Source organism: Pituophis catenifer, unplaced genomic scaffold (assembly GCF_029215685.1).
Source record: "Pituophis catenifer annectens isolate HBS135680 unplaced genomic scaffold, rPitCat1.0.hap2 SCAF_6, whole genome shotgun sequence".
Classification (NCBI taxonomy): domain Eukaryota; kingdom Metazoa; phylum Chordata; class Lepidosauria; order Squamata; family Colubridae; genus Pituophis; species Pituophis catenifer.
Genome location: NW_027256886.1, coordinates 91,112,849 through 91,139,960, shown reverse-complemented (window position 1 = coordinate 91,139,960; position 27,112 = coordinate 91,112,849). Strand labels below are relative to the sequence as shown.

The following is a 27,112-nucleotide window of genomic DNA, read 5'->3' as shown; positions in this document are numbered from 1 at the left end:
GCAATAGCCTTCATTCTTTTGTATATTTTATACAAAGTCAGCTTATTGCCCGCACAATCTGGGTCCTCATTTTACCTACCTTAGAAAGGATGGAAGGCTGAGTCAACCTTGAGCCTGGTGAGAATTGAACTCGCAGTAGTTGCAGGCAGCTGGAAGCTAAATACTACCTTTAACAGTACCTTTAACCTGTATTAGTTGTACAATAAAACTAGTAGCATCCATGGCTTTGGTTTCTCGTCCAGATTACCTTGAAGAGTTGACACTGATTTTGTACATCTGAATGCCCTTCCTCTCTGTTCCCCTTTATGCTCACGAGAATTAAGGGGGGGGGGGCTTGCCCGAGACACTTTCTCGGATAACAATCCTGGTCCAAACTTGGCTTCCTTTTATCCCACCACCGCCCTGGTTGCTGCGCTTCTTCCTCCCGTCGGTCACGTTGATTCCTCCTTCCCATCGCATCGGGGCATCGCATCAGCCGCTTGGAAGAAAGGCAGCCGGGGCCGATCCCGGCGCTTAGTTCAGCGGGCCGGACGCCTCGCAACGAACCCCGAAACCGGTCGCAAGGAAATAAAAAAAACCCCGGTTGAATTCGGGGAACGGGGACGCGGTGCGAATTAAAAGACCCCCCCCCGGAGGAGAAACCACCGCCGCCGCGATGCAGACGGGCAAGCAAAGCAGCCTTGTGACTTCGACGTCGCCGGCTTCCCTTCTCCAGAGTTTGGCGAAGTAGGGAGAAGCGGCAAGAAGGAGGAAGAGCCGGGCCGGCTTCCCACGAGGCCCGCGTGGCTTTTGCAGAGGGCCGAAGAAACAAGCAGCATCCCCGGCAACGGGGCGGATCTCCGCTCGGCTCGCCCGTCTGCGGCGCACAGGTGGGGCGCCGCTTTTTTTTTTTTCTTTTTTTTTTTTTCCCCTCGCGGGTGCGCGCGCCTGGCCCGCAAGGCGGACGGAGGAAGGGAGGAGCTGAGGTGGTGGGGGGGGGGGGGGGGGAGGCGCGTCCCCGCGCGGCAAAGATGGCGCGCCCCGTCGGGAGCGCGCGCAACCCCAGCCGGCTCTTCCCTCCCCCCCCCGCGCCAGCCAATGGCGGCGAGCACGTTGGGCAAAAGGGAGGCGCGGCCCCGAGCCCCGGGCTCCGTCCCCAGCGCGCGCCTCGGAGCGGCAAGGCGGAGGAGCTCCCTTGCGCGCAGGCGAGGGGCCCCGTCACTGCTCGCCAAGCCGCCGGCGCCATGGCCACCCTCAGGTAGGTGGGCTGCCCCGCAGCCAGGCTTCTTTCCCGCTGCCCGAGGAGAGGAGAGCCACCCTCTTCCCCAAAGCCGCTAACTAAACTTGGCGGGACTTGCGCCGCCTCAGCGCTCCGCAGGCGTGGTGGAGAGGAGGGAGAGGAAGGCAGCCGCCGCCGCATCCCCTGCAAAGCCGAAGGGAGCGTGTGGCTCCGTCCGCCTCCCTCTGCCCCGGCTCTTTGGGCAGCAGCCTCCCCCCCCGCCCCCCGGTCGAGGAAAGGGGGGGAAAAAGCTTTCTCGGCTCCCAAGTTTCCCTGCTCTGGATCCCAAATGCGCCAGCGCTGGCTCTGGATCCCAAATGCGCGGGGTGGCTCTTAAACAAGAGCCTTGGTAGCACGGGGGTTTAAGGCACCCTGTTATTAAGCTGGTTATTAAGACCAGCTGCCTGCAATTACTGCAGGGTTCGAATCTCGCCAAGGCTCAAGGTGGACTCAGCCTTCCATCCTTTCTAAGGTAGGTAAATTGAGGACCCGGTTTGTGGGGGGCAATAAGCTGACTTTGTATAAATATACAAAAGGATGAAGGCTATTGCTGAGCGCATTGTAAGCCGCCCTGAGTCTCCGGAGAAGGGCGGCATATAAATCAAATTTAAAAAAAAAAAAATGCAGGAGAGAGAGAGAATGAATCTGCCCGGAATGCCCGGGACTCGGCGTCGGTTTTAGCTGGGGTGCCTGACCCTTTTTTTTCCCACGGATCCAAAATCCCCCTCCCTTTTTTTTTCTTCTTCCCACCCTTCCTAAAGATTTTGGGAAGCCGTGCGCTGCACCGATAAGTAGGCAAGCCGTTTGGAAAGCAGTCTGGCGGCTGATTAACAGTGGCTTGCTTTTATCTCCAGCCCGCTTAAGGGGAAGAAAAAAAAAAAAAACAGTCCGGATCTTTAAAAAAAAAACAAAAAAAAACCTCAGACCTGCCTGGATCTGGATCGCGCATCTCGCCATCCGAGAGTTCTTTTTTTAAGCTGTAGGATGGTCGATTTAAAGCCGGGCTCGGCCAGCGGCTTGGATTCTTCTCCTCTTCCTCCTCCTCCTAACCCATTTAAAGGTCTATATAAAGTTTTCTGCCTCGATCGTGCTGTTTTCCAGCCGATCTTTTTGGAGAACTTCTTCCGATCCTGTGGGCTTTCTCTGACCCTCTAGGCCAGTGTTTCTCAACCTTGGAAGCTTGAAGATGGGTGGACTTCAACTCCCAGAATCCCCCAGCCAGCGCTGCTGGCTGGGGGATTCTGGGAGTTGAAGTCCACCCATCTTCAAGCTACCAAGGTTGAGAAACGCTGCTCTAGGCTAAGGGAATAAAATCGTGGCCAAAAACAGGGCAGGGAGGATTGTTTCGGCAATCTAATGGAGTTGGATTTTGAAACCTTTGCCCGGATCCAAAGCAAAAAAAAAGTACAGGGTGAATTTGGCCCGGTTTCCTTTGGAAAAGGCATTTGCCAGGGATCGTTTTAGGCAAGGATGGGGATTGCGCCATGCTGTTCTTGCAACACAAAGCTTAAGGCAAGGGGGCCTCCAATGGCAGGCAGGACAGTATAGAAGAAGGGGCTCTTTCTGTCCTTTGATTATCAGGACCCCTTTCAAGGCTTTGAAGGTTTGGGGTCTGGCCTTTGCCAAACCCCAAATTGCTCCGTGCATGGAGCAATTGGCTCCATAGCCTGCGTGGATCCATAATCTGTCTGGATTAAGAGAGCCAAGCCAATGGGGGGTTTGTAAACAAATGCTTTTAAATTGAAGTTTGAGATTCATGGATTCCACCAAGTCAACACAGTCCTTCAGATTCAATCCGGAAGAGCTGGTAACCCAAATCCAGGGGTGAAATCCAGCAGGTTCTGACAGGTTCTGGAGAACCGGTAGCGGAAATTTTGAGTAGTTCGGAGAACCGGAAAATACCACCTCTGGCTGGCCCCAGAGTGGGGTGGGAATGGAGATTTGGCAATATCCTTCCCCCAGGAGTGGGGAGGGAATTTAATTAATTTAATTTAATTAATTCAATTTATATGCCATCCTTCTCCAAAGACTCAGGGCAGAATGGGGATTTTGCAGTATCCTTCCCCTGGAGTGGGATGGGAATGGAGATTTTGCAATATCCTTCCCCCAGGAGTGGGGAGGGAATGAGGGTTTTGCAGTATCCTTCCCCTGGAGTGGGGTGGGAATGGAGATTTTACAATATCCTTCCCCCAAGATTGGGGAGGGAATGGAGATTTTGTGGTATCCTTCCCCTGCCACGCCCACCAAGCCCCGCCCACAGAACCAATAGTAAAAAAAAATGGATTTCACCACTGCCCAAATCCACTAATACAGAATCTACCTGGAACTTAATTCATCCACACTGAAGTTCATCAAATCTGAAGTTTGAAATAATCTGAGTTGGGTGCAGAGTTGTAGAAATTGCTGATGGATAGGATGTTCCCTTTTTTTTAACCAAGTGGGGTTTTGCTGTGACAGCAATAACATTGGATGTCTCAAAATATTTTTCTGTGTTTAATGTTCTGCTACAATTGCAAAGGATTGCAAGTAAGACTTTCAACATAGTTCTGAAATAACAGATATTTCAGATATCAGAGTAACCAATTTATATACCAATAGGTCCAGTACATTCAGGGTAGTTTAGCTGAAATTCTTTAGACTTTACAACAATTGTGAAGATCTGTGAACTCTTAAGTATAAACCACATTGCATAGTGAGCTTCATGGCTGAACATTGATTTTCCGGTTTTCCAAGTTTATTTACAAGACTTATATATCACTGGAGTCAAAGCCAGCTCTTGAGTAGTGAACATACCCTGTTTGCATAAATAAAGCTGAAATGTGCCAGTAATATTCTTGTCTTCCCAGAAGACTTTTAATTTATTTTGGTAATGAGGTGTCTCAACTTTTTGAGAGCTGATTGCAGGCTTGAATTTTGGCACTAGTCAAGACCAGAATAAAAAAATCTTTGAAATTACTGGTGGGAAAGGCATGATATTTGAAAATGAGCTCAGTCTTTCTGTTTGCCAGTCTCGTGGAAAATAACAGTTTCATTGCAGCTCAGCCTACACGAGGCTATCCTCTTGAAATTTCTAGAATGGTCTTCTCTAGAAACCTGATCTTCAGATCTGGGTGGTAGACCTGGTGGTGCACGGGTCTCAATCTTGGCAACTTTAAGCCTGGTGGACTTCAACTCCCAGAATTCCCCAGCCAGCCGCTGGGGAATTCTGGGAGTTGAAGCCCTCCAGGCTTAAAGTTGTCAATAGTTAGAATAGAATAGAATAGAATTTTTTATTGGCCAAGTGTGGTTGGACACACAAGGAATTTGTTTTGGTGCATATGCTCTCAGTGTACATAAAAGAAAAGATACGTTCATCAATAAGGTTTGACAACACTTAATGATAGTCATAGGGTACAAATAAGCAATCAGGAAACAATATCAATATAAATTGTAAGGATACCAGCAACAAGGTTACAGTCATACAGTCATAAGTGGGAGGAGATGGGTGGTGGGAACGATGAGAAGATTGATAGTAGTGCAGACTTAGTAAATATTTTGACAGTGTTGTGGGAATTAGTTGTTTAGCAAAGTGATGGCATTTGGGAAAAAACGGTCCTTGTGTCTAGTTGTTCTGGTGTGCAGTGCTCTATAGTGTCGTTTTGAGGGTAGGAGTTGAAACAGTTTATGTCCAGGATGTGAGGGGTCTGTAAATATTTTCCCAGCCCTCTTTTTGACTCGTGCAGTATACAGGTCCTCAATGGAAGGCAGGTTGGTAGCCATTGTTTTTTCTGCAGTTCTAATTATCCTCTGAAATCTGTGTCTGTCTTGTTGGGTTGCAGAGGCAAACCAGACAATTATAGAGGTGCAGATGTCAGACTCAATAAGGTTGGAGACCCCTGGTGAGCTTAACTTGAAGGAGACAATATCCCATGTGAACATTATTTTATAAACTTGGGACTAACCTTGTGACATGGAAGCATCTGCTTAAAGAGTTACAGCTGCAATCGTTTATTGTGATACATTTCTGTTACCGTTGATAATTTCCATGATCCTATTTGCCTGTAGTGAGATAAGTCAGCAGACTTGTTCATCATCATCAAATAAATCTGCACCCACCTTTTTTTTTCTTTTTTTTTTTTACAAAAAGGATTTTTAATCTTGGATATTTTTTAAATTTACTTTTTAAAATTTTTAAATGCTTAAAAAATTTAAATTTAAATTTTTAAAATTATATATATATATATATATATGTCAGATAAAAAAAACAACACAGGGCTTATTTGGTTGGTAAAATCTAGGCATTGGTATCTGAACAGGGCCAGTGTGATTTCCTAAAATGTTGATTCAGTTGGAGAAAGAGACCTTTGAGTTCCATTTCAGATGCCAAAAGTTTTGGGCTTCCTTTGAAAAAAGATTGTAATCCTTTATTAACCGGAGCCAGAATAAACCATTAAGAATGTCAGCTTCCCCCCTCTCCCCTACTCAGACACATACACACTTTTCAGCTCTTAATTTTAGTTAGTATTAATTTATAAGCTAGAGATGAATCATAAAACACAATTTATCCAGAGGCAAAGGCTGTAAGTCAGTACTGTGAAACTCGCGGCCCCCAGGCCCGATGCGTCATGTGCTGGCCACGCCCACACCTGGTTTAGCAAAAGGGGAAAAAGTCACGGTACGTCATGTGACGCCACCGTGACGACGCGAGTTAGACACCCCTGCTGTAAGTGAATTCTACCTAGGAAGAACAGTCAAGTTCTACTCCCACCACTTAAACAAATATTAGAGATTGAATGGGGAAAAGCACGTGCTCCATCCATGGCTCCTTTTAAAAACTCGTAGCTTTTGGGGCCTGTCTCTATGCTGATAGGTATTTACTCAACATATCTCAAGGCCAGAAAAAGTTAGCTTGCGGGAATTGATCAACAAAACTTTGATCGAATGTTTGCTTTCCAGCAAACGGAGTGAATTTAAATGTTCTTCAGGCATCTACAGAAGGACAGCTGGTGCCCCACAAACTTGCTTTTTTTCCCCTTTGGTTTTTTTTTTTTTTTTTTAAAATCTGGATTACAGATAAAGCAGCTTGAGCTATCTTCGTGACTTTTCAAGTGTGCCTCTTGATAAAATAACATTTGAGGATTTCAAAAGCCACTTAGCTGCTGTGACCTCGGCGCTGTCTGTGCTTTTTATACAAACACACAGAAAGGCTTAAAAACAAATCTGTGAAAGGTCTTGATTGATCTCTGTTTGGGCGTTGCGGTTTAGGTCATTAATTAATCCTGACTTCAAGGTGGGGGGGAGAGAAAGATTTTGCAGTCTCAAAGTGGTGTGAACTTGTATAGGTAGTCCTCAACTTAGAACCACAATTGAGCCCAAAATTCCTCCTGCTAAGTGAGACAGTTGTTTTGCACCATCTTTCTTGCCTCAGATGTGAAGCAAATCACTGCAGTGTTAAGTGAATCTGTTTTCCCTCATTGACTTTGCTTGTCAAGAGGATCACAAAAGGGGATCGACCGTCATGAATATCGAGCCAGTTGCCAAGCATCTGAATTTTGATCACGTGACCAGGAAGGTGTCGCAATGGTTGTTAAGTGTGAAAGACGATCCTAAGAGCCGTAGTAGCGCAGTGGTTAGAACGCAGTATTGCAGTCTGACTCTGCCAACTGGCAGCAGTTCGAGTCTCACCAGGCTCAAGGTTGACTTAACCTTCCATCCTTCGGAGGTCAGTCAAATGAGGACCCAGGTAGTTGTGGGCAAGAGGCTGACTCTGTAAACCGCTTAGAGGGGGCTGCAAAGCACTGTGAAGCGGTATATAAGTCTTAAGTGCTGTTGCTCTAAGTCACTTTTTTCAGTGCCACTGTAAATTCGAACCGTCACTAAATGAACTGTTGTAAGTTGAGGATTTATAAGTTACCCTGCAGTTTGCAAAATGAAGTAACTTGAAGAACTTTATCTTGCAGTGAAAATGTCCTCTTTGGAATGGGAAACCCTCTCCTTGACATCTGTGCTGTGGTGGACAAAGATTTCCTTGACAAGTAAGTCTTGAAACAGTTTCCACATCTAAAACACTTTGGCTAGTTAAGGAGAGCACTTGGGGTAATACTTAAACCAGAGGTCTTCAAACTTGACAGCTTTAAGACTTGTGGACTTCAACTCTTAGAATTCTCCAGCCAGCATAGCTGAAGTCCACAAGTCTTAAAGCTGCCAAGTTTGAAGACCCTCTGACTTAAACATTCTGCTCCCTTCTTTTGGGGTAGATCTGGCTTTCTTTAGTGCACCCCAGTAATGTATTAACATGTACAATTTGACTTAGATTTCTATTTCTGTGCAATATGCCAGAAATGTTCTCTCGCTGAAGGCAACCAAAATTATAATGCAGTGGGGTGTACACCATCACATGACTCAAGGATGCCGCAACCATCATAAATACATACTGGTTTGCCAAGCACCCGAATTTTGACCATGGGTCTGTGGGGATAGTGCTATAGTCTTCAAGTGCAAGGGCTGGTTTTGAGTCCCTTGTTTTCAGTGCCATTGCAGCTTTGATTGGTCACTTATACGAATGGATATAAGTCAAGGACCTCCTGCAGTTTCGTAGCCATCTGCATCTATTTTACTTCTCAAGTTCTGTTTTACTTCTCAAACCTCAACTCAAGTTCCTCTGCTCAAAAACTCTAAAAAGAACCCAGAAGTTAGTAACTCTACGGGACCGCCTGCTACCACCAATAGCCTCCCACCGACCAGTACGCTCCCATAGAGAGGGGCTCCTCCGGGTGCCGTCGGCCAAACAATGTCGACTGGCGGCCCCCAGGGGGAGAGCCTTCTCTGTGGGGGCACCTACTATCTGGAACGAGCTCCCCCCCGAGATACGGAGGATTCCGGATCTGCGCACCTTCCGTCGCACGCTTAAGACGTTTCTATTCCAGCAAGCCGGCCTGACTTAAACTTCTCCGTTTTTAAATGGGAATTTTAAATTCGGTTTTAAATTATTGGGGTTTTAAATATGGTTCAGCCAAATTTATTTAATTTGTTTTATCTCTATTTTAAATTTTGTATTTATATGTTTTATTTTTATGGCTGTTCACCGCCCTGAGTCCTTCGGGAGTAGGGCGGTATACAAATTCAATAAAAACAAAAACAAAAACAAAAACAAACTCTGGGCTGCTCCTGTTTTATACTTCTTAACCAGAATAAAATGGTGTCTTGTATTAAAAAAGACTCTGTTGAGATGTGAAGATGGCACAAATGGAGTAGGCTTTATATATCAGCATTGCGATCCCACTTAAACTAGTTTTGAATATCTGCTATTTTTCATCAGTCTCATTGCCTTATTCTTTTTCAGTAGGTTAAAAGTATCTGATTTGGACTGATTTGGACTGAAAAGGCCTGATTTGGACAAAAGTTTATCCCAAAAGTTGGAACTCTGGAATATTCCTAGTTTAGAACATCCAAAAATCAGTTGTTGCAGAGTGGGGTAGTGGTTGTATGATGGGATTCATATATTTCAATAGCCAGTCTTTTGTGGAATCACAATTTATTGACTAAACCACAATTGTGGGAAGCGCAAAATATGTTTACGTTCTGAGCTATAGCTTCAAATCAAAATGACTTGATGTTGCACAACATGTTGAAGCACAGATGCACAAACTACATTGGCTTAGCCTCAGGTGAGAAATGAATGTGGATCTTGTCTTAAAATCCCTATGAGGTCTTTAGTCAGCAAAGTGGAAAAGCTTGGGCGTAGGCATCTGAGAAAAAGCACAATGATGTCATCATGCAAATAAAGCATATTTCATTTTTTTCATTTTATATATTTTTTAATCCCACTTTATATATTTTTAAATTATTTTTATAAATAATTCAAGGTGACGAACCTACCTAAGACTCCTTCCTCCTCCTCTTTTCTCCACAACAATTACTTTGAGGTGGATTCGGCTGAGAGAGAGAGACTGGTCCAAAGTCACCAAGCCGGCTTTTATGCCTAAAGCGGGACTAGGGACTGAATTCTCCTTGTGACCGGCCCAAAATCATCCAGTTGGCTTGGCTTCCAGGCCTAACATAGGACTAGAACTCGCCATCTCCTGGTTTCTAGCCTGGTGCCTTAACCACTAGACCTGTGATGGCAAACCTATGGCATGCATGCCACAGGTGCACGCAGAGCCCTCTCTGCAGGCACGCGGGCCGTTGCCCCGGCCCAGTTCCACCATACATACGCACCTGCCTCCCGCTGGGCAGCTGGTCTTCGGGTCTCTGCTGCGCATGTGCGAGGGGCGGGGTGCATGCGCGGGGGCTGCAGGTTGATGCAGGAGGCTTTCCAGGCCCAAAATGGGGCACAGGGGCGCCGCACGAGGACCCCCCTGGAAGCCAAAATGGGTGGGGCACATTTGCGGGGAGTGATGCATGGGGATGCACGTGCATGCGAAGGGGTGGGACGCATGCACGGGGATGCGTGCTCACATTGCATTTTGGGGGGTTGGGCATGTGCATTCACACACATACGTGCACGCTTTGGGCACTCAGCACCAAAAAGGTTAACCATCATTGCACTAGACCAAGGCTCTCCAAACTTGGTAACCATACTGACTGGGGAATTCTGGGAGTTGAAATCCACAACTTTTAAAGATGCCCAGTTGGGAGACCCCTGCATTAGACCTAGTCATGATATTATTTATTTATTTATTTATTTATTTATTTATTTATTTATTTATTTATTTATTTATTCATTCATTCATTCATTCATTCATTCATTCATTCATTCATTCATTCATTCATTTATTATATTTCTATACCGCCTTTCTCCCGTAGGACTCAAGGCGGTGTACAGTCAAGAAAAAATATAGATACACAAATATCATAAAATTGCTAATTAAAATTATTACTTAGTTTGGTCAACTAAATAAAACCCAGAATTAGATAACATTTAAAAAATAATTCACATGTTCGGTTGTTTAGCCCCTCCTGTTGGAACATCAGGGTCTTGAGGGCACGGCGGAAAGCACAGAGATCAGGGATATTCCGTATCTCCGGGGGCAGTTCATTCCAAAGGTTGGAGCCCCCACAGAGAAGGCCCTCCCCCTGGGAGTCGCCAGTTGGTATAATTTGACGGTACCGTGAGTAGTCCCTCCCTGTGAGAACGAACTGGTCTGTGGGAGGCTATTGGTGGCAAAAGACGGTCTCGTAGGTACCCAGGTCCTAAGCCATGGAGCGCTTTAAAGGTGATGACTAACACCTTGAATCGCACCTGGAAGACCACCGGGAGCCAGTGTAGCTCGCGTAGGAGAGGTGTTACATGGGCGCAACGAGCTGCGCCCATAATCACCCGCGCGGCTACATTCTGGAGCAGTTGGAGCCTCCGGGTGCTTTTCAAGGGGAGCCCCATGTAGAGAGCATTACAGTAGTCCATATAATGTCAGTCATATTACATAATGACACAGTTGGCACCTTCCTTGTCTTTTGCACAATGACATCATAATATACATGTCATGGTTTGTCTTCTTGATTAACCTCTAACCATTAACAAGTAGAGGGAGGACAAGACAACTCTCACAGGTAAAATACTCTTTGTGAATTTCTCTGGGCACTCCTTAACAGACAAAAGATCTTCCTGACTTAATTTTTTGAAGTGTATAATCTAGCCCTAAATCTTTTGCTTTTTTTTCCCCTGAAGGTGCTTTATCAATGTTTTTGCCACGTAGAAAATGTATTTCTTTCATGATTTGTTCTCTATTTAGTAAAACAAAAAACAAAAAAACCCCCACCTTTGGTTTTATTTTAGTTCCAATATCATAAATATTCAATTGCAAAAAAAAAGAAATAGAATGGAAAACACTCTCATTGTTTCCTTTTTCAACATTTCCTGACATGTTAGAATTTTATGTGACTGTTATTTTCCATGCTCAGTATTTTGGCCACTCCTAACATATGTGAATTTTCAAATTAAACAGGACAGACAAATATTTACAATTTCCATTGTTGCTATCCCAGTTATTGCTTCTTTTTCAATATCTCTGGATTTCAGAGGACTTCGGTAAAATGATAATTAAGGACGGTGATATAATTTGTCGTAGGTTTTCATATGCTCATCAGGTTGCATCTTTAAAGAAATAGTGTCATGAAATAGTTGACCTAGATCTGTCTAAAATCTCATCCCTTGATTAAGGGGCTTTTTTTTAAGAAGGCTTTTCTGTGTTCAGAACCTGTCTGGAATGGAAGAAGATAATTTCCTTTTACAAAATGAAATTGGCCCCTTCCATCTGGTTTGGTGTTTTGTCGTTGGGAGTCCCAGAGGTCCTTTTTCCAAAAGGCAGCGGGACCAGGGGTGAAATTCAGTAGGTTCTGACAGATTCTGGAGAACCAGTAGAGGAAATTTTGAATAGTTTGGAGAACCGGCAAATAGCACCTCTGGCTGGGCCCAGAGTGGGGTAGAAATGGAGATTTTGCAATATCCTTCCCCCAGGAGTGGGGAGGGAAAGGGGATTTTGCAGTATCCTTCCCCTGCCACGCCCACTAAGTCACGCACACGGAACCGGTAGTAACAAAAATTGAATTCCACCACTGAGCTGGACCATCTTGATTTTTTCTCTGAAAATGTTTCGCTTCTCATCCAAGAAGCTTCTTCAACCATTTGACTAGGATGGTATAAGGTCTGACTTGAGCAGAAGGTTGGACTAGAACAGGGGTGTCAAACTCAAGGCCCGGGGGCCGGATCCAGCCCATGGGGTGCTTAGATCTGGCCCACGGGAACGCCCTGGAAATAGCAAAGGACCAGCCCGTGGTGCCTCAGCTGCAGGCGGCCCTCCCAAGCTCCATTTTCGCTGGAGGTTTCAGCAGGCCGTTGCAACTGAAAATGGAGCCCGTTTTCATTGGCAGGGCGTTTGGGCCACCAAAGGCAATCCCAACACGAGTAACTGGCCACACCCATCCTGGCCCCCCAAGGTCAAACACAACCCTGATGCGGCCCTCAAATGAAATCGGATGTCAGCACTTCAAGCTGCATTTACTCTAGTGCTGACATAAGAAGGAGAAGCGGAGGCGTCTGGAAAGGGACGTTTGACTTTTCACCTACTTATTTTCCCTGGAGATAATATCCCCTAGGAGATGGGATGGGAGGGGGGAAATTCCTTTGAGCTGGAGCAGTAGATTAGGGGTAGAGTGACTTGGAAGATGGCCAATGAGTGCAGGGGAGTGGGGAACGGAAAGGGAGGGTTTGGGGTCTGGAAGTCAGTGTTGGCTGCGATGAGTCGGAGGTAGAATGTCGTGCTTAATAAATGGGAATTTTTCTTCAAAGACTTTGTTTGAAATGCAATTTATTTGAGACGACCTCGAAACCTGACATCGAATTTGACACCCCTGGACTAGAAGATCTCCGAAGTCTCCCTTGCAGCCTCCCTTGTGTTCTATGAACGGACAGCTTCAGATACCAAAATTGAGATTTGCACTTCAGCAACATCTGCAGTTTAAGGGTCCTCATTTCTCCCTTAAACATTTGGGAACCTTGAATTGGGGGAGGGGAGTTCATTTTTGGTTTCCAAAAGTGGTCCATCCTTAAACCTTGATGTGTTTCTTGCAAAAAGTAAATCAACAGGCTGCTTAAGGAGTTCTCCATTCACTTCTTGACAGTTTAGGGTGAGGCTTTTTTACTAGCAGAAATGAAACTTCAAGACTTTTGTCGTCTCTGTTCAGTGTAGAATTTTTGATGCTTTAAATACATTTTGTGGTTAGGAAAAAACCATTGCAGAGGAGATGACGGGCCTCTCTGTCAACATTTCCCTAGAAGACGGAGAACCCCTGCTTTCACTGTCCACTTCCTACCCATAATGTAAAACCTAGAGGGTATTTTGAGAGATTTTAGTCAGAGGAGGAATCCGGTTCTTTGCCAGCATGGGAGAGACTGTGGGAAGTCAGTGGGGGAGAGAGAATCGGTGGTTGTGAGAAGAGACAAGCCAGGTCCAGATGTGAAGCTGTGGGAAGGAAACGTCCCAGACCTGTTTTCATGGATTCATTGATTCGCCTCTAAGTCTGCCTGCAAATTAACTCTTTGACGGTTTTCACAATGAATGTTTTTACTCTTGGCCAGCATGAAAACACTCTTTCCATAAAACCTTGCGCTTCTTGAATTTGCAAGCCAGGTGAGGCTTAACAGCCAAGCCAAGCGATCCTAGGCTCCCTCCTGAGATACTTAGAAAAGGTCTCTGTTTGCCTCAATAATACTGAATTAGAGACTTTCTGGACAGACAGTTGGGTAAATGTGATGCCAGCTGTTTCCACCCTGCAGTTATTGGCTTGATGATGAGGCCAATTGTGGCTTGGTCTCCCCTGTGGTACAATCCAGCCTTGGATTTGTGTTTCTTTATTGTCTTCTGCCAAACATTGGGGAAGCTTTCACTGTTGCATCCCTCTTCATCCTTCTGTTGGGTTGGGATGGGGCTATCAACTGCCTTCAGCTCTAATTGCTGGAAGATACCAAAAAAAAAAAAAGATTTTATTTACCTGGGCTCCAAGATCACCGCAGATGGGGACTGCAGCCAAGAAATTAAAAGACACTTGCTCCTGGGAAGGAAAGCTATGGCAAATCTAGACAGCATACTAAAAAGCAGAGACATCGCCCTGCCAATAAAAGTGCGTATAGTCAAGGCGATGGTTTTCCCAGTTGCAATGTCTGGCTGTGAGAGTTGGACCATAAGAAAGGCTGAGCGCCAAAGAATGGAGGCCTTTGAACTCTGGTGCCGGAGAAGACTCCTGCGAGTCCCTTGGATTGCAAGGCGATCAAACCGGTCAGTCCAGGCCAGATCCTGAAGATGAAACTCAAATACTTTGTCCACCTAATGAGAAGGAAGGATTCACTGGAGAAGAGCCTAATGCTGGGAAAGACTTAGAGCAAAAGAAGACTACTGTAATGCTCTCTACATGGGGCTCCCCTTGAAAAGCACCTGGAGGCTCCAACTGGTCCAGAACGTAGCCGCGCGGGTGATTATGGGCGCAGCTCGTTACGCCCATGTAACACCTCTCCTACGCGAGCTGCACTGGCTCCCGGTGGTCTTCCGGGTGCGATTCAAGGTGTTAGTTATCACCTTTAAAGCGCTCCATGGCTTAGGACCTGGGTACCTACGAGACCGTCTTTTGCCACCAATAGCCTCCCACCGACCAGTTCGTTCTCACAGGGAGGGACTACTCAGGGTACCGTCAGTCAAATTATGTCGACTGGCGACTCCCAGGGGGAGGGCCTTCTCTGTGGGGGCTCCAACCCTTTGGAATGAACTGCCCCCGGAGATACGTAATATCCCTGATCTCCGTGCTTTCCGCCGTGCCCTCAAGACCCTGATGTTCCAACAGGAGGGGCTAAACAACCGAACATGTGAATGATTTTTTAAATGTTATCTAATTCTGGGTTTTATTTAATTGACCAAACTAAGTAATAATTTTAATTAGCAATTTTATGATGTTTGTGTGTCTATATTTTTCTTGACTGTACACCGCCTTGAGTCCTACGGGAGAAAGGCAGTATAGAAATATAATAAATGAATGAATGAATGAATGAATGAATGAATGAATGAATGAATGAATGAATGAATGAAGAAGGGGACGACAGAGAACGAGGTGGCTGGATGGAGTCACTGAAGCAGTAGGCGTGAGCTTAAATGGACTCCAGAAGATGGTAGAGGACAGGAAGGCATGGAGGAACGTTGTCCATGGGGTTGCAATGGGTCAGACACAACTTTGCAACTAACAACAACAACAACAAAAAGATTCCATAACCTCCACAAGGATGCCCTTGTGTCTCAGGACGAGTGGTAACCATTGAAATGGTTCTTTTGTACTGCCAGTTTTACACAGCATCTTGAAATGCCCCACTCCTGGCTGGTAAAGCAGGATATAATGACCAGCAGTACAAGCAATTCTTACTTTCTGATATTAATCCTGAAATAACATAAGATTTCCAGGTCCTGTGCAGTGGCGTAGAAAATTAGACAAAGAATAATTAAGAGTAATTGAACTGGTTTGAGCCAGGAATGGCCCTGTCTCAACATTACCCCACTGGTCATTTGTGGGTTTTTTTTATGTCAGCTATTGTATCGTCTCCCTTCCTCAGATTTGTCAGGAGCCACACAATTCTAGATTTTAAGTTAGTTTTAACTAATAAGAACCTTTTTTATGTACTGCTCCTCCTTATTTATTATTGAATGTTTTGGATAGTCAGAAAGTATTTTCTCCTGTTTTTTCTTTCTGCTGTTTAATGACCGCAATAACGTGATTTGAATTTGGGGCTATCAGCTGTTCTCTTGTTTCATGCCAGCTGGGTGTTTATTGCTTCTTCTAGTTGGCAGAGGCAGCCCCGTCTTTAGCGTTAATGTTATTAAATCTTAGGAGGTTAAAAATTTTGAATTTTTTAAAGAGGGTTCAGATGCCATATGTTGATGTGCATGACGTATTTTACCTTGAAAAGTGTTGATGTGTAGAGTCTTGCTGAATTAAAGCAAGGTTTCCGTGATTCATCAACACGGGGATTTTAAGAGCCTGAAGAATATTTTATTTCTTATTAGCCCAATTCTGTAAGTCAGCTGAGGCCCATTTACTCACTGGCTGTGTGATGAATTGCTATACAGCAGGGGTCTCCAACCTTGGCAACTTTAAGACTTGTGGACTTCAACTCCCAGAATTCCTCAGCCAGCTTTGCTGTCTGATGAATTCTGGGAGTTGAAGTCCACAAGTCTTAAAGTTGCCAAGGTTGGAGACCCCTGCTATACAATATGTGTTTAAATAGTGAAACTCTTCATTGTGCTTTTAAGATGTAGAAACCACTTACATTTTTGTTATATTTCCTGCAATGTTAATCCCATGTGAAGCAAATTTCATTGCAAATGCCAAGTCCAGTTGTTTTATTTGTTTGCGCGGAGTGGAACTATGAAAATTTGCCAACTGAAAGAAATGCTTGGTTCTAATTTTAACCTTTATAGCAAGATTTTTGCCACACAATTTTGTGTGTTTAATCCAGAAGGTTCCCTCTGTTCGGCTTCTCTCTTGCGGAATCAAGCATTTGCGTCTCTCTGTAGTTGTGAATCGGGGCCTTCAGGGATGGCTCACTGCAAAGTTGAATTTTCTGAGTAACAATGGCTCCATGGGCTTCTCCTGCTGTTCTTAGCCAGTTTTCCAACTTGTTCCTGCTTTTGAAGCTTTTTTTATCTCAAGGAAAAGAACTTAGAACTTGCAGTTCATTTTACTTTGTTTCTTCCATCCCTTAAGGCAGTGGTCCCCAACCTTCCCGGGTTGACATAAAGGCAGCACACAACCTAACTCCCACATATGTGCAAATGAAGTTTTGTGCACTTGTCTGCCACATTTGCGGCACTGTTTCCAACGGGTTGTGGACCAATACTGGTCCCTAGCCTGGGAGTTGGGGACCCCTGCCTTGGGGCATTTCAGTCCCATGTTATAGCTTAGACGTCATTAATTTAATAAATTGAATAGAAGTGACTGTGAGAGAGATCTTGGAGTCTTAATGGACAACCAGCTCAATATGGACAACCAGCTCAATATGAGCCAACCGTGTGCAGCGGCAACCAAAAAAGCCAGTGCTATCCTAAGTTGCATTAACAGAGAGATACAATCAAGATCAAGTGAGGTACTAATATCACTCTATAAAGCCCTAGTAAGACTACAACTGGAATACTGCATCCAGTTTTGATCACCATACTATTAAAAAGATGTTGAGACTCTAGAAAAAGTGCAGAGGAGAGCAACCAGGATGATGAAGGGACTGGAGGCTAAAACATACGATGAACGGTTGCATGAACTGGGCATGGCTAGTCTAGTGAAGAGAAGGACCAGGGGAGACAGGATAGCAGTCTTCCAATATTTGAGGGGCTGCCACAGAGAGGAGGGGGTCAAGCTATTTTCCAAAGCACCTGAAGGCCAGACAAGGAATAATGGATGGAAACTGACCAAGGAGAGATTCAACCTAGAAATGAAGAGGAGCTTTCTGACAATGAGAACAATCAACCAATGGAACAGAAGTTGCCTTCAGAAGTTGTGGGAGCTTCATCACCTGAGACTTTTTAAGAAGAGATTGGACTGCCATTTGTCAGAAATGGTGTAGAGTCTCCTGCTTGAGCGGGTGGTTGGACTAGATGACCTATAAGATCCCTTCCGACTCTGTTAATTTGTTAATTGTTCAGTTCATCTCCATTCTCTCTTTCATTGTAGCACAGATAAGATCGCTCATCTAGACATTAGATTGTTCAAAATCTTACTCGTTTGTTGTAACGAATGAGCAACCCGGGTATTTTTTCTTTAACACAGAAAAACAATTGTAGTACGTAGTTCTCTAGAGTTTGAGTTTTCAGCCGTAATCATATGCACTGAGGGAAATCTCCATCTTGGCTGTTAAGAGTGCTTTACACTGACCTTACAAATACTTAGGGTCTCCTGCTTGAGCAGGGTAGTTGAACTCCAAGGTTCCTTCCAACTCTATTATTCTGTTACTCCATTGTGTTATTCTGATGACTTATGCTTATAACTTTTGAGGCTTCCAAGACCAAAGAACAAAAAGTGTACTCTGGTTGCTTGGAAGCGATTCTTATCTACCAACTTCAAAGCATGACGTACAGGTTTGTTGTAAGGCCAGTCTCCAATTACACCTGCAAGTAAGCATAGCCCTTACTACTTTACATTTATTTGTGGAGAATAGAGTTGTTTACCTCATTTAAACAACTGAGAAGCAGCAGATAAGAGCTGGCCGGATGTACCTTAGCTGGGTCTTTCCAGTGAATTGAGTTTCAAGGCCACCGAATGATTTCCTTCCTTGCGCCTTGGTTACCTCAGCCTTGCACCCAATTGTAGGACATTCCTCAGCTACTCTTGACTCAAACGAAAATAGAGTTCCTTAATAGAGATTGGTTGGTTATCATGAGTGAATGGTTGACTCTCCACTGTTGCCTTTCTCCACCCCAAGACAGAGCAACCAACTTGGCATGGCCTAAATCTCCTAAATCAGCTTGTGGCTCATCTGATCAGGTTCCACCCTCTTGAAGCCTCTGTGCTACCTCCATTCCAGTTTGGCTCACCTTTCTCAGCAGCAGAAGTATAGCAGGTCATGGACCTCATGTGGGAGGACTTCAACTCAGCTGCTTCAATTGGCCAACCATCACCAAGGCCCTTCTCTTCAAGCAAGAACTGGGGGCCACATGCTAAGTTCCAGAGGAGGCCGATGGCACCCCAACTCTTTTGCAACAAACTGCAAATAATGATTATGCAAGATAAAAGTATAGCGGGAAAGGTACATTGTCGTGGCTTTGAGCAAATGTACATGCATCTGTATGTACATCTCCTGTCTGGGTTGCTCCGTAGAATTGTAGCAGGTTAAGCTGATAGGAACTACCAATTACTTTCTGGCATTGACAGTTGATTAATGTTTGATTATAAAATGTCATACGACCTTAATTGGTCTGTTTCAGTTCAGGATGTATTTCATCTTGAAGTTCGCCTCGAATATAATACAATTACTATATTGCATTTTTAGGGCTGTTTTGTATCTTCGCTCTGTAAACAGCTTCACTTCAGCAGGAAGATACGCAGCTTTCTGTTAGCTGCTCTTCTTCCCTAATAGAACCTAAATGAATGGCAGGACAGAAGTGAAAATAGGAAACTGAGAATTGGACTAGGGAGGCCACAAAGAAGAGGGGCCCAACTTTTTTCCAAAGCACCAGAAGCAGTGGTGAAATGTAAAATTTGTTACTACCAGTTCTGTGGGTGCGGCTGGGTGGGTGGGTGGTAATGTGACTGAGTGGGCGTGGCCAACTTTTTTTTTTTTAACTTTTAAAACCATTTTTTCTACAACCTTTTTGACTGAAGAGATTGTAAAAAAAATGCTTTTAAAAGCCTCTGATGATCCCAGCTGAGCCGTGTGATCATCAGAGGCTTTTTTTTTTTTTACTTTTAAAAGCATTTTTTCGGCCGAAAAGGTTGTAGAAAAAATGCTTTTAAATTTTTTTTAAAAAGCCTCTGATGATTGCGCGGCTCAGCTGGACATGGAGGGTGGGGGGGGGCAGGGATTTTTGCTATCGGTTCTCCGAACCACCCGCAGCCATCATTACTGGATCGGGCGATCCGATCCGAACCGGGAGCATTTCACCCCTGACCAGAAGGCAAGACAAAAAGCAATGGATGGAAACTAACCAAGGAGAGAAAGAAGCTGGAATTAAGGAGAAGCTTCCTAACAATGAAAGCAATCAACCAGTGGAACAGCTTGCCTTCAGAAATTGTGGGCGCTTCATCACTGGAGGTTTTTAAGAAGAGATTGGACAGCTATTTGTTTGGAATGGTATAGGGCCATGATGGTGAACCTATGGCACGCGTGCCACAGGTGGCACACGTAGCCATATCAGTGGGCACGCCAGCTCAGCTCTGGCGTGCATGCGTGCGCCGGCCAGCTGATTTTCAGGCCTTCTGGGCCCACCAGAAGTAGGGAAACAGGCTGTTTCCTGCCTCTGGAGGGCCTGGGGTGTGTGTGTGGGGAAGGCTGTTTTCACCCTCCCCAGATGCATAGAGAAGATCTGGAGCCAGGTAAGAAAGAAAAATGGGCCATCGCATGCCAGGAGCGGGGGGGGAGGGGGGTTGCACGTGCATGCGCAGGGCAGGGCACGTAGAATTATGGGTGTGGGCACGCACGTGTGCAAACCTCCCCTGCTCCCCCCCCCTCCTGGCATGCGATGGCAAAAAGGTTAGCCATCACTGGTATAGGGTCTCTTGCTGGAGCAGGGGGGGGGTGGATTAGAAGACCCCCAAGATCCCTTCCAGCTTTATTCTGATTGAAGCTTGTTGAAGCTCTGGGGAGGAGAGGCTCAGTGATGATTTGTCGATCTTGTGAGGTAAAGTGGGCAAGGAGATATCAAAGCAACATTTTTTATCTCGGAGAGAAGCATTTCTGTGTCCAAAGTGATTAAGATGATGGAATAAAAGAATTCAAATCAACTTTGTGTGTGTGTGTGTGTGTGTGTGTGTAGACTCCTAAACTGAGCAGAGACAAAGAATACTTCAAAGTCCCAACAAATCTTTCCTGAGTCTGTCATCCTAAATGCCTCTTTTAATTTGAAGAGGCCTCTGTCTGAAGTGGCTGTTTATTTAGCTGGCTCCCTTTAATATGAGAAAGTCTCCTGTAATTAGAGGTTCAGACATGAGGAAAAAGACTCCTACGGTCATTCGAGAAGGTCTGACTGGAGTTGGGTGATGAGCTACGGTGACTAATAGCCCATTTCACTCCTTGATCTTGGGAAATTAAACAAGTTGAAACCATTTTGGGATGAGTCGAAACAAAAATGTTCACATTAAAGAAATTAAGTTCTACCTAAGCAGCCAGGAAATTCTACTTGTTTTCTTCTTACTTGGTTATTGTTGCAGAAAATACAACTTTCACAATAATTTGAATCAGGGAACTTCTGGGGGAAAAAATGCCAGACTGAATTCAGGTCCATGAAAAGCGGAGATGGTGATTACGGTAGAATGAAGAGCTGTTGAGTAGACCAGGCCTTCGATAGTTCCTCATGGAGCAAGGACAACATCTGAGATTGCCCACAGGCGCTGTTGTGTTTATGATGGTTGCAGGGGGCTAAACATATGAACATGTGAATGTTTTTAAAATGTTATCTAATTTTAGGTTCTATTTAATTGGGCCAAATTATGTTATAATAATAATTTTAATTAGCAATTTTATGATGTTTGTGTATCTATATTTTTCTTGACTGTACACCGCCTTGAGTCCTACGGGAGAAAGGCGGTATAGAAATATAATAAATAAATAAATAAATAACTAACTAAATAAATAAATAAATAAATAAATAACTAAATAAATAAATAAATAAATAACCATCTTGGGGTCATGTGATCACCATTCCCAGCTGGCTTCTGACAAGCAAAGTCAATGGAGAAAGCCAGGACTTCATGATTCACCTAACAACTGCAGTGGTTTGTTTAACAACTGTGGCAAAAAAAAGTTCATAAAATTGGATGTGACTTACTTAACAACCACTTCCTTTGCTTAGCAAAGGAAATCCGGACCCTGATTGTGGTCATAATTCAAGGACCATCTGTGCTTTGCTTCTTTGTGTTTTCTGGAGCTCTTCCATTGTCGGAAAGTCTCTTGTAGTCCTAGTTGTGACATATAGTGCCAAAGGCAAAAAATATTAATTCCATAAGAAAAGTCTGTTCATATGATTTACTCATCCAGTTGATGTATACTCTGCTTTTCCTCCTGAGATTCCATCCTCCAATTTTATCCCTGCAGCGGTTCTGGGAAATAAGGCTAAGAGATGCCCACTGACCACAAACACTTCCGGATGCTTCTTGAGCGAGAGCTGTTTTGAGTCTGAGCCTCAGTCTAGCAAAATCCGAACTAAAATTGATACGTTGGATGCAGGTCACGCAACTCGGAAGAATCCAAAACCTGCTATTGCTATTTGCATCTACTTGGGATAATAATAGTAACAATAACACTCTTGTCTTTCTGCTTATAGAATTATTCAAGGTGGCTGGTTACATAAATGCAAAAAAATGAAGATGATAGTAACAATAATGTGAGGCTGATTATAGTCAGCTTAACACTTAACATCTTGGAAGGTTGGGTTTGTTTGGGGGTTTTTTTTTGCCCTTTTTCTAAATATAGAGTGTGTTGAGGTGAGTAACTCCTGCCCCTTGGGAGAGTTTTCCACAGATGGAAGACCACCTTCATGTTAGATTGCTGAAATTTTTGGCAGCCAAGGGCCATTTCCTATTCATCCACATAACGGTACCGGTGTATGTTTTTTATTTTTTTATTTTTATTTTTTTTTTATTTTGTCAAGCATATATAAGATTACAGATAAAAGTATAAACATGATTATGAATCCATGAAATGGATGCGAATAAATTGGGACATTAGAACAGGGATGGGTAGGCACATTGGTGCGCTTATGCACGCCCCTTACAGATTTTTTAGGAATGGGGTGAAGTCAACAGTAGGCAGTCTAAGGTTAAAGTTTTGGGCGTTTGAGGAAGAAACCACAGAGTCGGGTAGAACATTCCAGGCATTGACCACTCTGTTGCTGAAGTCGTATTTTCTGCAATCGAGTTTGGAGCAATTTACCTTAAATTTGTATCTATTGTGTGCTCGTGTATTATTGTGGTTGAAGCTGAAGTAGTCGTTGACAAGTAGGACGTTGTAGCAGATAATTTTATGTACTACACTTAGGCCAGACTGAAGGCGGTGTAGTTCTAAATTATCTAAGCCCAAAATTTCAAGTCTGGTGGCATAAGGTATTCTGTTGTGAGCAAGGAGTGATATCTTTGGACTCGCTCCATTGTATTAATGTCTGATATGTAGTGCAGGTTCCAGACAGATGAGCTGTATTTGAGAATTGGTTTAGCAAATGCTTTGTATGCTCTAGTTAGTAGTACAATATTACCAGAGAAGAAGCTACGCAAGATTAGGTTAACAACTCTTAATGCCTTTTTGGCAATGTTGTTACAGTGGGCTCTGTTCCTCAGGTGGTTGAGAAATACCAAAGCAGGCAGATATCTTGGAGGTGTTTGGTCCAAAGTGCATGTCATCCCAAGAACCATCTGGAACAGAGTAGATAGGATCTTAAGGCTGATTGCTGAAGGCATCATATGTCTCCACTGCACAGCAATTAATCAGCTTTGTCTTTCCTTGCTTTCTCAATCACTTTTAATCATTTAAACCTATTATTTTGGTGTTATGTTCAAAAGCTCTTTGTAGAGCTTTTGCATTGCACTGTATTAATTACAGCTTAAAATTTTGTCCAAATGCACGATTAGGGTGAGGCTGCCAGAGAGAATAGATGATTTGGTTCAGACGTCGATCTGTACAAATGACGAGTTGAGTTATAAAAAAAGAACAAGATGGATGCATGCAGATGTCTTCTGCTACTGTACGCAGCCAATTCAGGGAGATTGAACATCTCTTGGATGAGTTAGGAAGAACTGCGTCTAACCAGAAGCTGCCTTTATAAATTATGCTGCCTAATGCAACTTTTAATTCCTCCCTGTGGTCCTAATCCAATAACACTCTTTAAGTAGTTCCTGCAAAGCAGTGCTAGCATCAAATTACGTTTGTGTATTTGAACAGTATTTGTTGGATCCAAATCTGAGCTAATGCTTGTTCGATCAATAGTACTTAAAAGCAAGTACTTGGAGATACAAGAACAAAGAAATCTTATGATTGACATTCTGTATAAAATGGGCTATATCCCGTGATTTTTGTGATATTGTATTTTTCTTACTTTGAGTTTTGATTGCACAAGGACAATTATTATATGGATCAATGTTCTGGTTAATCAGAAAGGGGAAAAATGGGATGCTGTTAGGTTGAATTCTTGCATCACTTATACAGGTAGTCCTCAATTTACGACCACAGTTGAGCCTAAAATTTATGTTGTGAGGTGAGAAATTTGTTAAGTAAGTTTTTCCCTTGTTTTCCGACTTTTCTCACCACATTTGTTAAGTGAATCACTGCAGTTCTTAAATTAGTCACACAGTTGTGAAGTGAATTTTGTTTCCTCATTGACTTTGCTTGTCAGAAGGTCGCAAAAGGGCCATAGTGGAGTTAAGATTTCAGGGGGGAATTTGGTAGTTTAAGAATAAGTTAGGTTAATTTAGCTTATGAGTGTTAATTGAAATGCCCTGTATTTTGCTCTGGGAAGTCTGGGGGGGAGGGTGGGATGGGAAGGGGGGTGGGGGTGGTCGGGAGGGAAAGAGGGTGGGGGGAATATTGGGGGGGGAATTTTCTTTGTAAAACTTCAATAATAAAAAAAGAAGATCGCAAAAGGGGATCATATGATCCCGGGACAATGGGACGGATGCCCTAATTAAATCATGAGCCTCAAGCAAAGCTTCAAAAGAAATCCAGTTATTTATTAGGAGCTTCATGTCTGCAGGTACCCAAATGAAGTCAACTCTGACCCCACATAATTTACGGCCCCAATCATGACCCCGTTTCCCCCCTCCCCCCAGGGTGTGTCATCAATCACATTCACCAACGAAGCAATTTCGTGGATTGTAGAGATCACTCCCCTCCAGCCGCTGAGTGTAACCCTGAGAGACAGCCTTGAGAAAGATATGTCTGGAATGTACTCCTGTCTTTGGCTGCCATGTTGCTTCGCCGGTTTCCCATCCCCCTTGCCTATGGCAACTAGAGAGCAGGCCAGGGATGCTTTGCGAGTTGACAACTGTCATAAATGGGAGTCAATTGTCAAGCTTCCAGATGTAAATCACATGACCATGGGGGATGCTGCAGCGGTCATAAATGTGAAAAATGGTCACAAGTCACTGTTTTCAGTGCTGCTGTAACTTCAAACGGTCACTAAATGGTACTGTTATAAGTCAAGGATTAAGTGTAATAGATGCTTTTTCTCAAAGCTGACTTTGATACAAAAAAGTGGTCCATTCAGTTGGTTTTCTGATCTGGCTCCTGGCCTCTCAGTGATTGGATTGCATCAGATAACAGTTGCATTCTTCCCTCAGACTGTCTTCTGCTGAGGTCTACAATGACAGGAGTTTCCATAAGTGACGTATGACCATTTTTCACACTTAACGACCATCACAGAATCCCCTCCGGGTCACATGATTAAAATTCAGATTCTTGGCAAATGACTCACATTTATGACAGTCGCCATGTCCCAGGATCATGTGATCAGTGTTTGTGACCTTCTGACAAGAAAAGTCAATGGGGAAGCCGGATTCACTTAACAACCGTGTTACTAACTTAACAACCGCAGTGATTCACTTAACAGTGGCAAGGAAGGTCATAAAAGGGACAAAATTCACTTAACTTTCTTGCTTAGCAACAGAAATCTTGGGGTCAATTGTGGTCATAAGTCAAGGACCATCTGTAGTTTGAAATGTCTCCATCAACTTGTAGTACGTTAGCAGAGAGGGTTTTCTTTTTTTTAACAGAATTTCCCATGTTGTTTTATTTATTGAATTGAAATTGAAATTCTTTTTCAGATTTGGCAAATTTTTTAAATTTTAAGCTTTTGTGGGAAATTCCATAAATGTGATTAGCCAATTTTATTTTTTGATGGGTCCAACAAGCCCTATTCTGCATTTGTTTTTTGTTTTTTTTTTCAAAATGCTAACATTGGTCAAAGATGGTTGATTTCCAGGGTTTGGAAATTAAACTGATGAGCTTAACATTTCCTATCCCTGGATGAAGGAAAAGAAATGTTATGATTGCCACAGTATGAAGTAATTTAAGAACGCAGGAGGCTGCCTGAGTTAGCAAAAGCGGTTGAAATAAATCATTACATTTGAAATGTCTGTTGAGACCCTAACAATAAGGCTGGGAATCATCGTAATGGGGGTTGAGTTGGATCACTGTAGCAGCACTGAATATTATCATCTTGTAAGATATAGATAGATAGATAGATAGATAGGTAGGTAGGTAGGTAGGTAGGTAGGTAGGTAGATAGATAGATAGATAGATAGATAGATAGATAGATAGATAGATAGATAGATAGATCAAATGGATTAGCCAAGCAAGTAGAATTATATTTGTTTTGTTTTTAAAAGCACTTATATCCAGTTTCCTTATTTGAGTTTATCTTTCCCGTGGGTATAGAAGTGAGGTCGAGCACACTGGCTTTCTATTCTGGAAGTTGAAAATTTGTCGTAATTGTTATTAGTTCAGTATCCCTTCATTTGTTGGACGTACTTCATTTACAATATAGCCAATTTTAATGCAGAATAACAGAATAGCAAACTAACAGCCGGAGGGGATTTTGGAGGTCTTTTAATCCAACTGCCTGGTCAAGCAGGAGACCTTACACCATTTCAGACAAAAGTGGCTATCCAGTCTCTTCTTGAAAATCTCCAGTGTTGGAGCATTCACAACTTCTGGAGGCAAGCTGTTCCACTTATTAATTGTCCTCACTATTAGAAAGTTTCTACTTAGTTCTAGGTTGCTTCTCTCCTTGGTTAGTTTCCAACTGTCGCTGCCTTTCTTGCCTTCTGGTGCTTTGGAAAACAGGTTGACCCAGTGGTGGAATCCTGTCCGTGCATGCACACTGTGCACCAAACGCACACTGTGCACATGCACAGTATGCACCAAATGCACGCTTCATGCAGAAAAAGGCTTGGGAAGGTAAGTAGAACACCAGGAGGGCTGGGACGACAGCTGTGCCGCGCGATTTAGATTTGCTAGAAAGCAGGATTTCTGCTTTTAGCGAATTTAAATCATGCAGCACAGCTGATCATCAGAAATACCAGTTTGGATGAACCAGTAGCTTTTTTTTTTAGTACTGGTTCGCCCGAACCAGTAGCTTTTATCACTACCGGTTCACCCAAACCGGTGCAAACCAGTAACATTTCACCACTGGGTTGACCCCGTCTTCTTTGTGGCAGACCCTCCAATATTGGAATACTACTATCATGTCTCCTCTAGTCCTTCTTTCCATTAAACTAGACATACCCAATTCCTGCAACCATTCTCCGCATGTTTTAGCCTCCAGTCCCCTAATCATCTTTGTTGCTCTTCTCTGCACTCTTTCTAGAGTCTCAACATCTTCTTTACATTGTGGCGACCAAAACTGGATGCAATATTCCAAGTGTGGTCTTATCAAGGCATTATAAAGTTGTATTAACACTTCACATGATCTTGTTTCTAGCCCTCTGTTAGTGCAACCTTGGCAGCTACCGCACACATTTAATTTAATTTAATTTAATTTCCAATTTATATACCGCCCTTCTCCCTGAGGACTCAGGGCGGTGTACAGCCAAGATAAGAACATAGAATACAAATATTAAAAACAGTTAAAAATATATATAAATTTAACATATATATACACATATACATATTTAACTGATTGTCCACCAGGATTCCCAAGATCCCTC

At 43.6% G+C, this 27,112-nt stretch overlaps 1 protein-coding gene across 3 annotated transcripts in view; it reads left to right on the top strand.

Moving 5' to 3' along the window:
- The window catches only part of ADK (adenosine kinase), a 261,824-nt gene that overhangs the window by 21,616 nt on the left and 213,096 nt on the right, over positions 1-27,112 (top strand). The window contains exons 1-2 of one of the 3 annotated variants that reach the window (XM_070945417.1): positions 1,126-1,237; positions 7,198-7,272. The exons of 1 other annotated variant lie outside the window; for it this stretch is intronic. In XM_070945417.1, coding sequence (XP_070801518.1) covers positions 1,224-1,237; positions 7,198-7,272 — 89 coding nt within the window. In that variant the 5' untranslated portion in view covers positions 1,126-1,223. Of the gene's footprint in view, positions 1-1,125; positions 1,238-7,197; positions 7,273-27,112 lie in introns of those variants that run through there. One more of the 3 variants, XM_070945415.1, reaches the window with a different exon arrangement.